Below are 14,323 nucleotides of genomic sequence, written 5' to 3'. Positions count from 1 at the left end.
TCAACATTTTAATGGAACAAATAGTAAAAGTAATGAAATCATTAACAAAACTAAGATAAGAGTATGGAAAACCCCTATAGATACAAAAATTAAGAAAAGGATGTAAAATATAAAGCTTCTCCAGACCTCTGGAAAGATATTCCATAACATTTATAAAAAGGGCAGGAGACAAGGGGTCTCATTGTCTAACAACCTGAGTAGAAGTAAAGAAACCATGACTAATCCCATTAATGATAACAGAAAAATTAAAATTATTAATACTATTCTTCACCAGATTAATAAACTCATTAAAACTGAACTGGGCAAGAATAGTATAAAGAAAGTTCCAATTTAGATTGTCATATGCTTTGGTAATATCAATCTTAATAACCATATTACCACCATAAACGGACTTGTGAATATCATGCACCAATTTTTGAGCCAAAAGAATGTTATCGAAAATAGAATGACCTTTAACAAAATTAGTTTGCCCAAGGGAAATAATTTTAGGAAGCCTCAAAGTCAATCTCCCCATAATGATTTTAGAAATCAGTTTATTAAAAAAAGAGCATATGCTAATAGGCCTGAAGTCATCCCAGTAATTAATACCTTCTCTTTTAGGTACCAGAACAATAGCAGCAATATTAGAAAAATACTTGGGATAAGGGTTACTCATAAAAAAATCTAAAACAGCCTCCAAATCATTTTTAATAATGTTCAAACTTTTTGAAAAATTTTGATAGTGAAACCATCAGGACCCACAATAGAATCAGAGTTCATTTTATTAATAGTGTCCCAAATCTCCTCCTTCGAAGGGCTGGCAGTTAAGACAGTATTATCATTCTCATCAATCAGCTGGGGTATGAGAGAACTATCAATATCTTATTGAGGAATAAAATCCTTGTTAAAAATATTAATAAAATATTCAACACCAAAAGCATAAATCATATCAGGAGAATTTAAAACCATGCCATTAGGATGAGTAATTTTATGAATATGGCTAGAAACCTTTTTGTGATTAGCAATACTGTGAAAAATTTAGTGTTTCTGTCACCTTCAATCAAGAATTTAGAAGTAGCTTGTTGTTTTCAAACAGCTTCTTCATTTTCTTGTAATTTAAAAAGATCCTTTTTAGCTTCATTAAGCTGAACAAGGTTCACAAAAGAATCATCAAGCATATAGAACCTTTCTAAAGAATTAACTTTAATCTCAGCATCCAAAATATTAGCGAAAATATTTTAAAAACAAACCTTTTTCCACCATTTAAGCTTTTGTTTGAATCTTTTGAGTTTCATAAAAAGTCTATGCATTCCTCTAATATTATCATCAGGATTTAAAGGAGCAAAACAATTAGTATCTAAAACATTGAAAAAATCATCATCCAACAACCACATGTTTTGAAACAAAAATAAGACTTCATTCGAGGGATAGCTAAGTTGATGCTCAGCAATAAAGGAGAATGATCCGATAAGGCTTTACTCAGATGGTCAATATGAGATAACGGAAACTTAGTAAGCCATTCATCTGAAAAAGAATTCTATCCAATCTTTGTCGTATAATACCTCTATTCCAAGTCAAAGCATTACCAGAAAAATCAATATCATGCAAATTACATTATAATATCAAACTATTAAAATCATCCGGGGCCAAATCATTAGGCAAACAACCCTCAATCCTTTCATTAGCTTTGGAAATTATATTAAAATCCCCACCAATCAGCTAAGGTTTATCAATAGCCATAGAAAAATTATGAAGGTTGTCCCAAAGAGAGATCCTACCTTGTCTACTACAAGAAGCATACACATAAGACCCATAACAAATAAGTTGTTGAAATTCAATTCTATTTTGGAAAATCTGAGCAAAATCCTAGATGATGTCAATCTTAATAGTACTATATCAAAAAAGCTAAATTTAATAGTGCAATTAGCAAAAGTCTTGTTGAAACCAAGAAACCTATGAGTAGAATCGAGTTTGTTAACATAAATTAAAGGTTTCAATTAAAATCAAAATAGAAATCTTACGAACTCTACACAGATTCCTCACTCCATCTCTTGAGACAGAACCACTAACCCCACTTATATTCCAAATAAGGGAATTAAACATTAGAAGTCTTTGAAAAATTTGAAGATCTGGCAAACCGAGGAGTAGATGCCAGAATTTCCTTGATATTTTTACATTTTTTGTAGTAAATTTAACAAAACCTTGATTCAAATGATCCTTTCCCTCATTTGAATCCGGTGATGGCTTTAGATAAAATGGTTTCGTATTTAATATCTCTAATATCATTGCTATTAGAAGGCTCCTTATTTAACGGCAAAACCTCTCCTTCTTCAACATCCTCCCCCCTAATATTGTTGATATCATTGCATTCATCATTACATATCTCGTGGCTACTATTATCTTCCTTCTTATCTTTATCCGACCGAGCATCATAAAGATCCGAATTGAGATTATTAATAGGAGTCTCATTAGAAGAGTCTTAAGGTTCTAAATTTTCGGCCACATCTATCTGATGTTGCACTTGAATAGGTTTGTGACAAATTTGCTCCAAACAATCCTCGACCCCCTGAGCTGATTCCAAATCCAAATCATTATCCTTGCCATCACCTAAATGCTCTTTCGTAATGAACTGAACCTGTGAAGGCTCACAGACTTTCTCCACTCCAATCTCTTTGGGATTAACATTCTTTGGATCACTCTGCTTATTTTTCAATTGAGGATGAGCAACAACATTCAGTGAATGAGTGACCGTGAATTCTACAATGGTTACAAAAGTTAGGGATATTCTCAAACTCCACCTTTTGTAAATAGCCAAGACTTTCAGAACTTAGCCAAACTTCTTTAGGATGCTTTTTGGCTATGTCTATTTCAACGAGGATCCTAGCAACTGAAGGTCTCGATCTAGAGGTTGTTGGTTGATACTTGTTCTGTTTGCAAAGGTCTACCAAAAATAGAACCAAGGGCATGAAGAACATGCTGGTTAAAAAAATGAAGCTAAAGGTTAGAAAAAGAGAGCCATGTCGGAACTATAGGAGATTCTTTCTTAATATTGAAATAAGGCGTCTAATTCAGCAACCTCATCTAACAGTTACTAATATAATAAGATATTTGTGAAAAAATACGACTATAGTCAAGATTGTTTGAAAGTTGTATAGAAACATGCCTAAATCCAACAAACCCATAGAAAAATTACCCTATAATTTCAGATTATGAAAAAAATTGCGAATAATATCCAAGTTCGGACGACACACAACAAATTTACTGACAAGAGTAAACTGGAAAGGAGCAGCAAGCCGAACAACACCCTCATTGGAAAACAAAATCGCAAGAAAACCTTTAATAGATAATTTTTTGAAAGCAAGATCAACATTCTTAGAATCAGACAAACCAGCCACTACATCCTTAAAAGATCTAGAGAAAGAAGGTTTCTTACCATCCGACAAAGCCAAGAAACCTGATTTTGGCGATTGGAGATCGCCGGAAGAGAACCCCATGGGTTAGATGTTGAAGCCATGGCAGCACATGAGAAGGGCCTAAGGCCAAAAGGCCCTAGGATGGCAGAAAAGTTGGGCCAAACAAGAAGATTGGAATGGAAACCCTAAAAACTCGAGGAAGCACTGTAGCGGAAAAAGGGGAAAGATGTTTCGCCAAAGCACAAGCGAAAAAGAGGAGAGAGAATGTGTAGTGCTTGATTTAAGGAAGTCATTTATTTCATGATGATAATAAAGTTTACCATATAGTAAACAAAAAGGTAAAAGAAGGATTGACCTCCATAGTTGGCATCATAATATTTGACCGTGAAAAGGTGGCAAGAATCTCACACAACAGTCACACAAGTCTCACTTTAGATCGAAAGCTACAAGAATCCCGCACAACAGTTGCAAATCTTGCGTTGGATCACACTATCTGCAAGAGTCCTGTAAACCAAAACTTAACTAAAGAGGCTCAACTCCAACAAGGAAAAGTTGAATGAGTAGGGTAGGGGGTACTTGCGCTTTCTAAGTTTATCTTGCGTGGGAAGTCATAGGATTCCAAAAGTAGAGGTTGAAGAGTTTTCTGCTTGCATAGTGATGCGATCCGCCTTCCGCCAGCAGAGGGAGGGACGGGACCCGCGGGCGCAGCGAAAGCAGCGGTAAACCAAAACTTAACTAAAGAGGCTCAACTCCAACAAGGAAAAGTTGAATGAGTAGGGTAGGGGGTACTTGCGCTTTCTAAGTTTATCTTGCGTGGGAAGTTATAGGATTCCAAAAGTAGAGGTTGAAGAGTTTTCTGCTTGCATAGTGATGCGATCCGCCTTCCGCCAGCAGAGGAAGGGACGGGACCCGCGGGCGCAGCGAAAGCAGCGGAGGGGGGGGGGATGTCGCGCGAGTCGGCCAGCCGAAGGGGAGCACGGGACGCGACGGAGCGCCTGGGCTGAGCGGAACCGGTCCAATCCTGGACCGGTTTGGCTCGGGTTTGCCCTGAGCTGGGCGGTTCATTTTGGGCAGCCCACTAGTGGGTTTTGTTGGTCTTTTGGCTTGCTATAAGTAAGGAATGGGGGGAGATTTCTAGGGTTATGCAAGATTGAAGTTTTCTCTTAGCCTCTTAGTTTCTTTCTCTTGTTTTTCTAGGGTTTGTAGTGGGAGACCTTGTCCTTCTCGAAGTGGACAAATTGTATCTTGTTTCTCTTGGATTTTGAATGCAAATGTTCTTGTTCTTCCTCTCATCCCTCTTGTGTTGAATTTTTTATTGGATTTGGAGGAGAAATTTCATCTTGAAGGAAAATTAGGGCAAACTCTAATTTGTGAAACCTAAGGCGTATCACATAGCTCATCCAAATAATCCTATTTTTTATCGAAATAGTTTGGGTAATGAGGCTAGTGATGATTGGTATTTATTCAAAGACACATTCAACAAATTACGGACTACTGTATAGTCTTTCTGGTTGTCAACGTCATTTACAATGTTCTTGAAATGCATATGACGACTTTATCTTTTTCAAGTTTTAATTCACTTCAAGCTTTTATTTAGTTTTTAAAATTTAAGAAGAAGCATCTCTCCCAATTGTATTTTCCTTATATTCTGCTGTATGCCAATTTCACTACCCTCGTATATATTCTCAGGACACAAACATAGGAATAATTCCAGTGACTTTATTTTCTTGAAAAATAGTAAGGCTGCCATTCCTTTATTTCGCTGGTAAAAATGATAATAGCAGTATGGTCACATCGCAGACCCTTTTCTATATATTTTTTTTGTTTCTCTTTGAGTTGCATCTCTGGCAACTAACTGAAGATTTGATAATGGAGATTAGGGGTGTAAGTGAGCTAAGCCGGTTTGAGCTCGACTCGTTTATGGGCTCGCAAGCCGAGCTTTATTAAACAAGCTCGAGCTTGGTGAGGCTCGGCTCGCGAGTCGGCTCGAATCAATATTAATAATTTTTATTTTATTTATCAAAATTTGAAAATTATTAGAAATGAATAATTTTTTTTTAAATCCTGCTGGACATGCTGGCTCGAGGGTTGAGGCAGACTGGCGGACACTGAGACGTGATATCGTTTATGGGCTCGAGGAGGGCCTGCGGAAGACGATCTGAATTTGGACCTAAGGTGGAACTTGGGCACGCTAGTGCAAACTGCAGGAATCGGGCTCGTATATAGTGGGACAAGCTCGAGTTCTAGCTCGCCTTTTGAGCTCGACTTGAGCTCAAAGCTCGAGTTCGAGCCGGCTTTCTGACTGACGACCCGAGCTCGATAGTACCAATACTGGACTCGTTTACACCCCTAATGTAGACTATTAATAAGGCAACAAACTGAAGCATGCTAAGAACAAGAATTACTATAGAATCAGATTGCCTTAATTATCTAGATTGACACCCACCGCATCCATGCAGTGATTTTAGGGGTTCTTTTGAGATGGCTTTCTTACTTCTTCTTAAAACAACTTTTTAATGCTTTTCAACCTTTTATTTTAATAGCTTTTAACATTTTTTTTATGGGTGTTTAGATTTTAACATTTTCTTCTCACTTTATTTTCACCTTTTCTTAGATTCAAGGGTCTTAAAATTGTTTAAAAAAAAAGGGCCTTAAAATTGTTTTTATGACATATCTGAGCTATTGTCTGCTAAAGCTACGGTCTTATGCATCTGAATCAGAAGCCATGCTTTTCTAATGTGAAGGAGCTATTGATTAGTTTTTTTTTTAATTTCTTTAATTATTCCTTTTGAAGATTAAAAGTCTATATTCTTGTAATGGGAAGTAATTCCTATGATCCTACTATGTTTTTTTTTTTAAATGTTATAGTTGAAATTGTGGCACTCTTAATTGCATACAGGGTGGGTCACTAATGAGTTCAGACTACAGAAACCCCGCAGGAACCTTCATGCATGCTGAAAGAGGACCTTGGATACCAGGCTTAACAGAAAAACCCAATGCTGGCCCATTGGCAGGCCCATCACCACCATCCCTTGGCCAGATAGCCACCGGCCCCGTTGGTCAGCCACCTCGTTTGCCACTGGTAACCTTCTCTCATTCCCATGTTAGCTGGAAATTAGCTTGAACCCATACAAGTTGGCTCAAAACTGGCTTGTGCATCAAATTGATTTGATTTTGAGCCTACTAGGCTTGAACCAACCTGAGTACAAGTTGCCTTGAATTTCAATTGAGTCGGCTAAAAATTATTAATTTATTTATTTTTATAATTTTTAAAATTATTTAATATGCATGCCATTATATTTATAATGCTTATATACTTTTAAACACATACGTATTAAATTTAAAAAAAAACATATTTTTTATATTTGATGCCTATCTCAAGCCGACTAGATCGAATTCTTGCCAAGTCTTGAAATCAGCTCAATGATCAAATCGAGCCCAAAATTTGGCTCACCGCTTAACTCGTTTGGTTCAATCCGAGTTAAAAATCAGTTCAATCTTGAGCGATTGTCAAATTTTAGTTCTATTTTGATCTACTTCTTCAAATTTGATTACCTGTGTTTTTTTTTGGTGTTGTCCAGTTATCACCTGAGATGGAGAAGGCTGTACTTCAGCAAGTGTTGATGCTCACACCCGAACAAATTAACCTCCTGCCCCCTGAGCAAAGAAACCAGGTGCTCGAAATTCAGGAAATATTGAGGTAGCACTGATGATGAAGTTCTCAGAGACCAAAGATTTAAAACAAAAATGCTTCAAAGAGTAGTTATCAAAGCTGATCTTATGTTTGGGGCTTTCTCTTCTGTGATTTGAACCTGATCTTACTGCACTCCTTTTATGTATGATCTGGCTCGCAAGTTTAACAGATGGGTTAGTAGTTCGTAGAGATGGCATAGAATTTACGAAATTGCTGATTTGGATTTGAAATTATTTGATATCTTTTCCTTATGTTCTTTAAATTTTCATCTGTTCAACATGTGGTATACTTGATCTGGGCTCTGAAAATTTGCCCCTCGGCCTCGTTGTTTTTGAGTTTTAACATATTAAGTTTTGGAGGGAATTTTGGGAATGCATATTGGGTTTGATAGCATTGGGGAGCTTTTGGGCTTTGGCCATAATTGTAATTTAGTGGTGCCATTTGACAGCAAACCACCAGGTTTACAGGGCCCCGATGATAATCATTTACCTGCGGTGCTATTTGGCGATAAAAGCATCGGTTAGAGGACACGTGCCACGTCTTTACTGTTAAGAGATTAATTGAGAATGAATCTTAGTGATATTCTCGACCAAACACTAGCCATTTGTGAGCTAAAGTAATTTCAATGTCCACCTCAACAAACTAATGTATAGTGTGGATGGATTTTGCTTTACCTGTTTGATGAATTTATTTCAATTTTAAATATTTTGAGATTGACATTTTTGAAATTTATGAGAATTTGGGTTATATTTTTAAAATATTTAAAGTTGACCTCTCCCGTTGAAATCGATTGTTATCGGGATGAACAAGTATTTAAGAATTTCATTAACTAAACCTTATAAACTCTATCAACTTGTTGACAGAGGATCGGGTTCACAGGTTTTATATTTTTGTTGATGAATTTTTTTTTTGTTATAGATCTTGAAGGGCTAATATGAATGTATAAAATAGATATTATTGTTGATACCTTGACCATATTTATGTTTAATAATTCGAGCCATATCGGTTCTTATCTATCCATATAGAAGGATTCGGCTTGAACTTGGGTTCATTTATTGACCCATGCAACATCTCTAGATGTCACTTGTGTACCCATAATTTGTTCGTCGGGGCCCATGCGGGTGTTTGATTGCATATACATTTATTCATGTTTTTGTGCATACTTATTGTAGTGTAAGTGTGGAGGCATTTTGGGATATCTGTAAACACTTTTTGTCTGATTGCATGGATATTTTGGATCTGGTGGTATGATGTAGCAACTTATAGATTGAGTTGTTTGTTGTTTTGTATAGGTAAAATATTGTTCACTACTTGTTACTTCCTGCAGGTAGCTTATTTCAATACTAACAAATTTCCTGATATTGTTCGTAGGTAACTGTATTCGCTACAATTTTTTTGTACTCGCTCACATATAACCTGTCGTATGCACAACAAATTTCCTACAACAATTTGTGGGAATTTGCATTTGATACAATCACATTGCATTATTGCTTGTGGACAACACATTTGGTGTACAATGGGTCTTTGAAAATTTGTATTTGCTATGTATCCTCTGCTTTTACTGGTAGAGAGCTAGTGTGTTTGTCTATGACTGAATAATATTAATTGCATGAGAGCTGTATTCTCTTAGAACTATTCAAAAATGTCATGTCTTTCAGTTTATCGCATGTTGAACCCCCCTGCCTATAGGAAACAAGTACATCTATTTCTACTACCTTATTGCATGCTATATAAGTATCTTAGGACTTGTTATAGGCTCCTTGCATCCTTCTTGTAGATGACATGTTATGTGTACAACGGGTCTTCTACCATTACTCACAGGTATTTGCATTTTCTATACATCATCTACTTCTGCCTAAAGAGGACCAGTGTATTTGACTATTGCTAAATGATTATCGAGTGCAAGGGTGTTGCAACAGCTCGTGAGTATTTGCAATTTTGCAAATACTCCCATCATATGCTTAACACGTTATCTACAATCATTGTCTCTTACAACTATTCATGGGAACTTGCATTCGCGATTGATCTCTTCCTATGCATCGCTTGCAAGAACAATCAATATCTATTTTTAATTAAAATAATTCTACACAAAGAAGAGGGATTACATAAAATATATATCAAGCCAAAAACAGATGATGAAGGCTTTTGGTCTTGATAATTAGCATGTTAAAATTATTTTATTTTATTTTATAAGGATAAGATTGATCTTTCAAAGTATTTTTTATGTATATTTATGCCCAAAAATAAACAATAAAGGAAGATGTTTATCAAATAATCCATCCAAGGTTTTGCTTTGTCTTCCACTGATAATAAGACTTCAAATAGTTATGTCTAAAATAACTATAGATGACATGGCATGACATATTAGAAATATCTACCTTGAAGTAAAGTAATTGGCTTAACCCAATGAAAGGGAGGTTTGAAAATATTTTTAGAATTATTTTGAATCATTTTGATAATTATCTTATGCTGTGATTCTATATTTCATATGACACATAGCTAAATTTGGTCAGTTGGTTGAGACTGTTGACTATCAACTAAAAGGTATTATGTTCAAGTCTTATATAAATATTATGTGTATGAATTTATCTTAATTGATCTAAATATTTTTTTTTTCATACGGCTACCTCTTATTATTTTTTATAATATTCCATATTGAATGTGTATGAGACCAAAATTTCTCTTATTATAATTGTTAATATGAGTTTCCTAAAGTCTAATAAGAAAATAAACATATTTTAAGGCCTTTTGTTGACTTGTATCTGAATACCAAAAAAAAAAAAAAAATTGTACCTATTCGAACATCTAGCCACAAACCCCCATGCACGACGATGTCACCTTCGCACGTCGTACACCCCTTAACGAACTTTTATTACGTTCGGTGCAAGGACGTAGAGGAACGTACGGTCGGAGGCAAATTTCCGCCAAAAAACGAGTTGTACCGAGCAAATACCGAGCAATATCAAACAATAAAGAAGAATACCATCATTTGATTATACCGGGCTTTACCGAGCAAATACCGAGTTATACCAAAGTTGTACCGAGTTTTTCTGGGAAAAACTCGGTACAACTCGGTATTTCTTTGTACAGCTCGGTATAACTCGGTATTGGTCTTCAGAGAACGGTATTCTTCATTATTATCAAATAATACCTAGTTGTACGGAACAAATACCTAATTTGTACGGAACAAATACCTAATTTTTGGACGGGAAATTTACTCCGACCGGACGTTCCCCTTATGGCACGTCTCGACGCCATTTAGGTCATCCTCTCAGCATGACTCGCCTGACATCGTTAAAAGGCAAAAGAAATGAGGCTTTCAGCCATTCTTCCACTCTTTTCCTTCTCCCTCCCGCACACTTCTTCGCTCCATCCCTGATCGACTTTGTTCCTTCGACGACTTCCTCTTCCAGTCAGATCAAAAGTTATGACACTTTGATCGAAAGCAACAAACGGAGTTCGCTCACAGTGAAGGTAACTTTCCTCCTTTCATGTGCTTCTCCGGCTCTCTCAACGACGTTCCCTTTCGATTGGATCGGAAGTTATGACACTTTGATCGGAAGCAACAAACGGAGTTCACTCGCCGTCAAGGAAACTTTCCTCCTTTCATGCGCTTCTTCAGCTTCGCTCAATAACGTTCCCATCCCTGTCGGATCGAAAATTACGACATTTTGATTGGAAGCAACGGAAGCTCGCTCGCGTGAAGGCAACTTTCTCTCCATCGCGTGCTTCTTGGCCAGATCCTGCAAATCAACTGAACTATAGAGATAGTAAATCTGGGATTTACAATAAATAGAGGGAAACAGAGGATTTATTCCGCCATTAGATTTACAATGCGATCAAATCCCGTCTGGAAGGATTTAGCATAAATCTTATTCAAATTCCGCCTAAATCCTGCTCTAATCCTCCTTAATTCGGCTCAAATTCTCTATTTAAAATATTTATAATTAATTATATTTAACTATAATAATAATAATTAATTATTATTAGTGATAATTAATTTTAAATAATCATTTTAATTATAATTAACTTTAAAAGAGAACTCTTATCTTACATCAGTGTGCGTGATGCTCTAATCACCACCTATACATGCTTTTCTTAGCCTGTAGGTGGAAACCCGATGCGATTAGGAAAATAAGCGGCTCTTGAACCTAAAATATTGTCCTTGATGTACATGACGAGCTGGTCAACCATATACGATTTTTTAGTGTGGCAGGAGGGAACTTAGTGCGACCCATACAACGAGATAGGTAAGCAGCTCTTGAACCGAAAATCTCGTCTTCGTTGTGTGTGATGAGCCGGTCGACTACATATATACATTTTCTTAGCTTAGTGGAGGAAACTCGGTGTGACACATGCGATGAGGTAGGTAGGCCCCATACACGCTTTTCTTAGCATGGCATGGACAACTTTAAGAACCCTGATGCATCTTAGTGTCTGTGAGGAAACCACAGTGCTTTTTTTAGGAGGTACCTCTGGAGTCCCATACACATTTTTCTTAGCATGGTGGGATTGATGACTATGACAGACTCCCTATATTTCTCCCAAATGGGGGATATGTCGGGATGCTACTAAAATTCATACTAAAATATACATAACTTAGATAACAAAAAGACTCCAATTGAGCAACAATACAGAGGACCTATACTTGAACAAATTATGTAGAGGACTTGTACTAACAAGAGGAAATAGGAATTGAACTAAACTACATGAAATTGAACCCCAAGTCCTTAAATACACAATCAAGATCCAAATACAAATGTCAAATAACAATTTAATACATTCAAATAAATACAAGAAAACAAGTAGGGGACTCATAACGAACAAGACCTCAATGCATACAAATAAGAAGCAATACTCAATTCACAACATCTAGACAATCATAAATAAAGACCGTTCATCAATACTTGAATACATAAGCACACAATGAATGATGCTGGCTTATACATGATGAATGCAACGAACTCCCATAACAATTCCTATAAGGTCAAGTGTACTGTACTTACAAGCAATAATAGTCAACTACAGAATGCACGAGTATCTCCCACCTACATTAATGAAGGCTAAGATACGAATGCAATAAAACTTTCAATGCATATGAATAATAATATCCAATCAAGTCCAAATAATATCATTCCACTATAAAGGGTATAAATGTCTTCTATATATAACAATGAAAGACTTGAGACACAAGAAATAGTGCCTATTGATTGAAAAAGGAGACACTGGAAATTGATAGTAGAATGTCCATCACTGTAACAAAATACATCAAATCACTTGTGAATGGTGAAGATGGATATGATGCATATACAATAAACTCATACAATAGTTCCTATGTAGTCAAATATAGTGTACTTGTAAGAAACATCAATCGACTAAAGAATACATGTGTTTCCTACTTGCATTAATGAGAGCCTTAATACAAACAACAGTTAACCAGTAGATTGAGATGGCAATACTAAAAATTGATGAAAAGACGACCTATTATGCAAATAATAGTCCTCTTGTAGATTAAAATGGAGGCACCTATTATGCAATCAACACCAACATATTATATACAACTTGCTACCACCAACAAGTACATAAAAATCATCTGTGAATGATGAATGTGGATATGATGCAAGTATAATGGCTCTTCTACAAGTACATATAAAAGATTGTAGTTAACACAATCATTCCCTATGAGCAAGGATGGATGATATGATGCATTTGTGGATAACAACAGCGGGTATACCATAAGTACATCGAACCCTCTGTGGATACAAATACACACAACATTTATAAACAACCATAGGAGATATGTTGCATGCATTAATCCATCTACGAATGATAAAGACTAATATGCAACAGATGTTAGATCCTCCTTGCAGTCAATAACCATCCAAAAGTCAAGTTGCTATACTGATTCTTTGACAATCAAATATGAGTACAAAGATGAGTATATGAATATTCCCACAGTCAATAGCAAATAGTTGACAACCAATGATAAATGCGTATAATAGTGTCTCCCATGTAGACATCTATATTAGCGATGATTGAGAAGCTACAAGCATAGAAGTACATTCACTTCGTCGAGGCTGAGAGCTTTATTAATTGGGTATAATTAAAAGGCCCCTATTTAATGACTTCAAAGAGTTTAATAGTCAGATATGAAGGTGACCCATTGTATGGAGGAAACCAATTTATACATCATCAAAGAAATACTCCGACAGTGGTAGGAATGATGCTAAAGGCTTCCGGCAATTAGTAAAAGAATGAACACTTAAAGAAGAAAACATGTTTTATTCTACTATTTCTTCAAAATTGTTGGGGCCTCCAAAAACTATGATGCACCATTTAAGTGGAGGTTTGGAATTAAGTCTGTCCATTAAATGCCCCACCTTGTGATGAATTGGAGACAAAGCAGTGTGGCAATGCACTAACCAAGCCTTAGTTTTCTTCAATTAACTTGTGATACATCATCTATCACAAAATGACCTCATCTAGTTTAGATATGTTTATCCAATCAAAATAAGGGTCAGTTGATTCGTAGATCCGACCTCCCGGTGAATGAGAAAAGGGAGTTTACATCAGAATAAAGAGGTATATCGTGGCAATAAGCTGACTATGCTACGATTCACTTATAAGCAAAAGTAGGGAATTAGTAGTAAGAACTACAGGACACTGAAACACAATGCCACTCCACCGAATTCACAACTTGCATACAAGCGGATAGAACGAGTGTATGAGCTTCCAAATATAACACTATATTTAAATGAAAGTTGCCCATGAAACTAACTAGTGTTAAATATTTAAATGAAAGTTGCTGAAAGTTCGTTAGGGATGTTAGGCCCTATAGAACTGGCCCAAAGCTAATTAAAAGAGAGAGGTGAATTGGAAAACTTTAAAACCAAAGATAAAACTCCAACTATAATCACCACAAAAAAGTGCGGAAGAAAATAAATGCGGAAGCGATAATAAGAAAAGAACACACCAGATTTATAGTGGTTCGGTCAAACCTTGACCTACATCAACTCCTTAGAGGCACCCTCCAAGTATTGCACTACAAACGTGACTCTCCTTTAGCACCCACAGCTAGGCGGAGAAGCCCTTACAAAATCACTTCCACCTTCCCCGGTGCGGCGGAGTCGCCGGGTTCTTTGACACCAAAGAGATCTTCTTCTTTGGTGAACTTACCTCGAGACAAGCCTTGAATCCGATGGTACTAAGGTGCGAGTTCGCCGTAGCAACCGTGTGG

General features: G+C 36.4%; 1 protein-coding gene across 1 annotated transcript in view; it reads left to right on the top strand.

Moving 5' to 3' along the window:
• Positions 1 to 7,363, top strand: part of LOC110105515 (cleavage stimulating factor 64) — a 33,876-nt gene extending 26,513 nt beyond the window's left edge. The window contains exons 6-7 of the mRNA XM_020835048.2: positions 6,292 to 6,474; positions 6,974 to 7,363. Coding sequence (XP_020690707.1) covers positions 6,292 to 6,474; positions 6,974 to 7,096 — 306 coding nt within the window. The 3' untranslated portion in view covers positions 7,097 to 7,363. The remainder of the gene's footprint in view (positions 1 to 6,291; positions 6,475 to 6,973) is intronic.
• The last annotated feature ends 6,960 nt before the right edge of the window (positions 7,364 to 14,323 follow it).

This window comes from Dendrobium catenatum, unplaced genomic scaffold (genome assembly GCF_001605985.2).
Source record: "Dendrobium catenatum unplaced genomic scaffold, ASM160598v2 original_scaffold_101791, whole genome shotgun sequence".
Classification (NCBI taxonomy): Eukaryota; Viridiplantae; Streptophyta; class Magnoliopsida; order Asparagales; family Orchidaceae; genus Dendrobium; species Dendrobium catenatum.
Note: the sequence above shows the minus strand (reverse complement) of the source record. Positions and strands in the feature narration are given on the sequence as shown.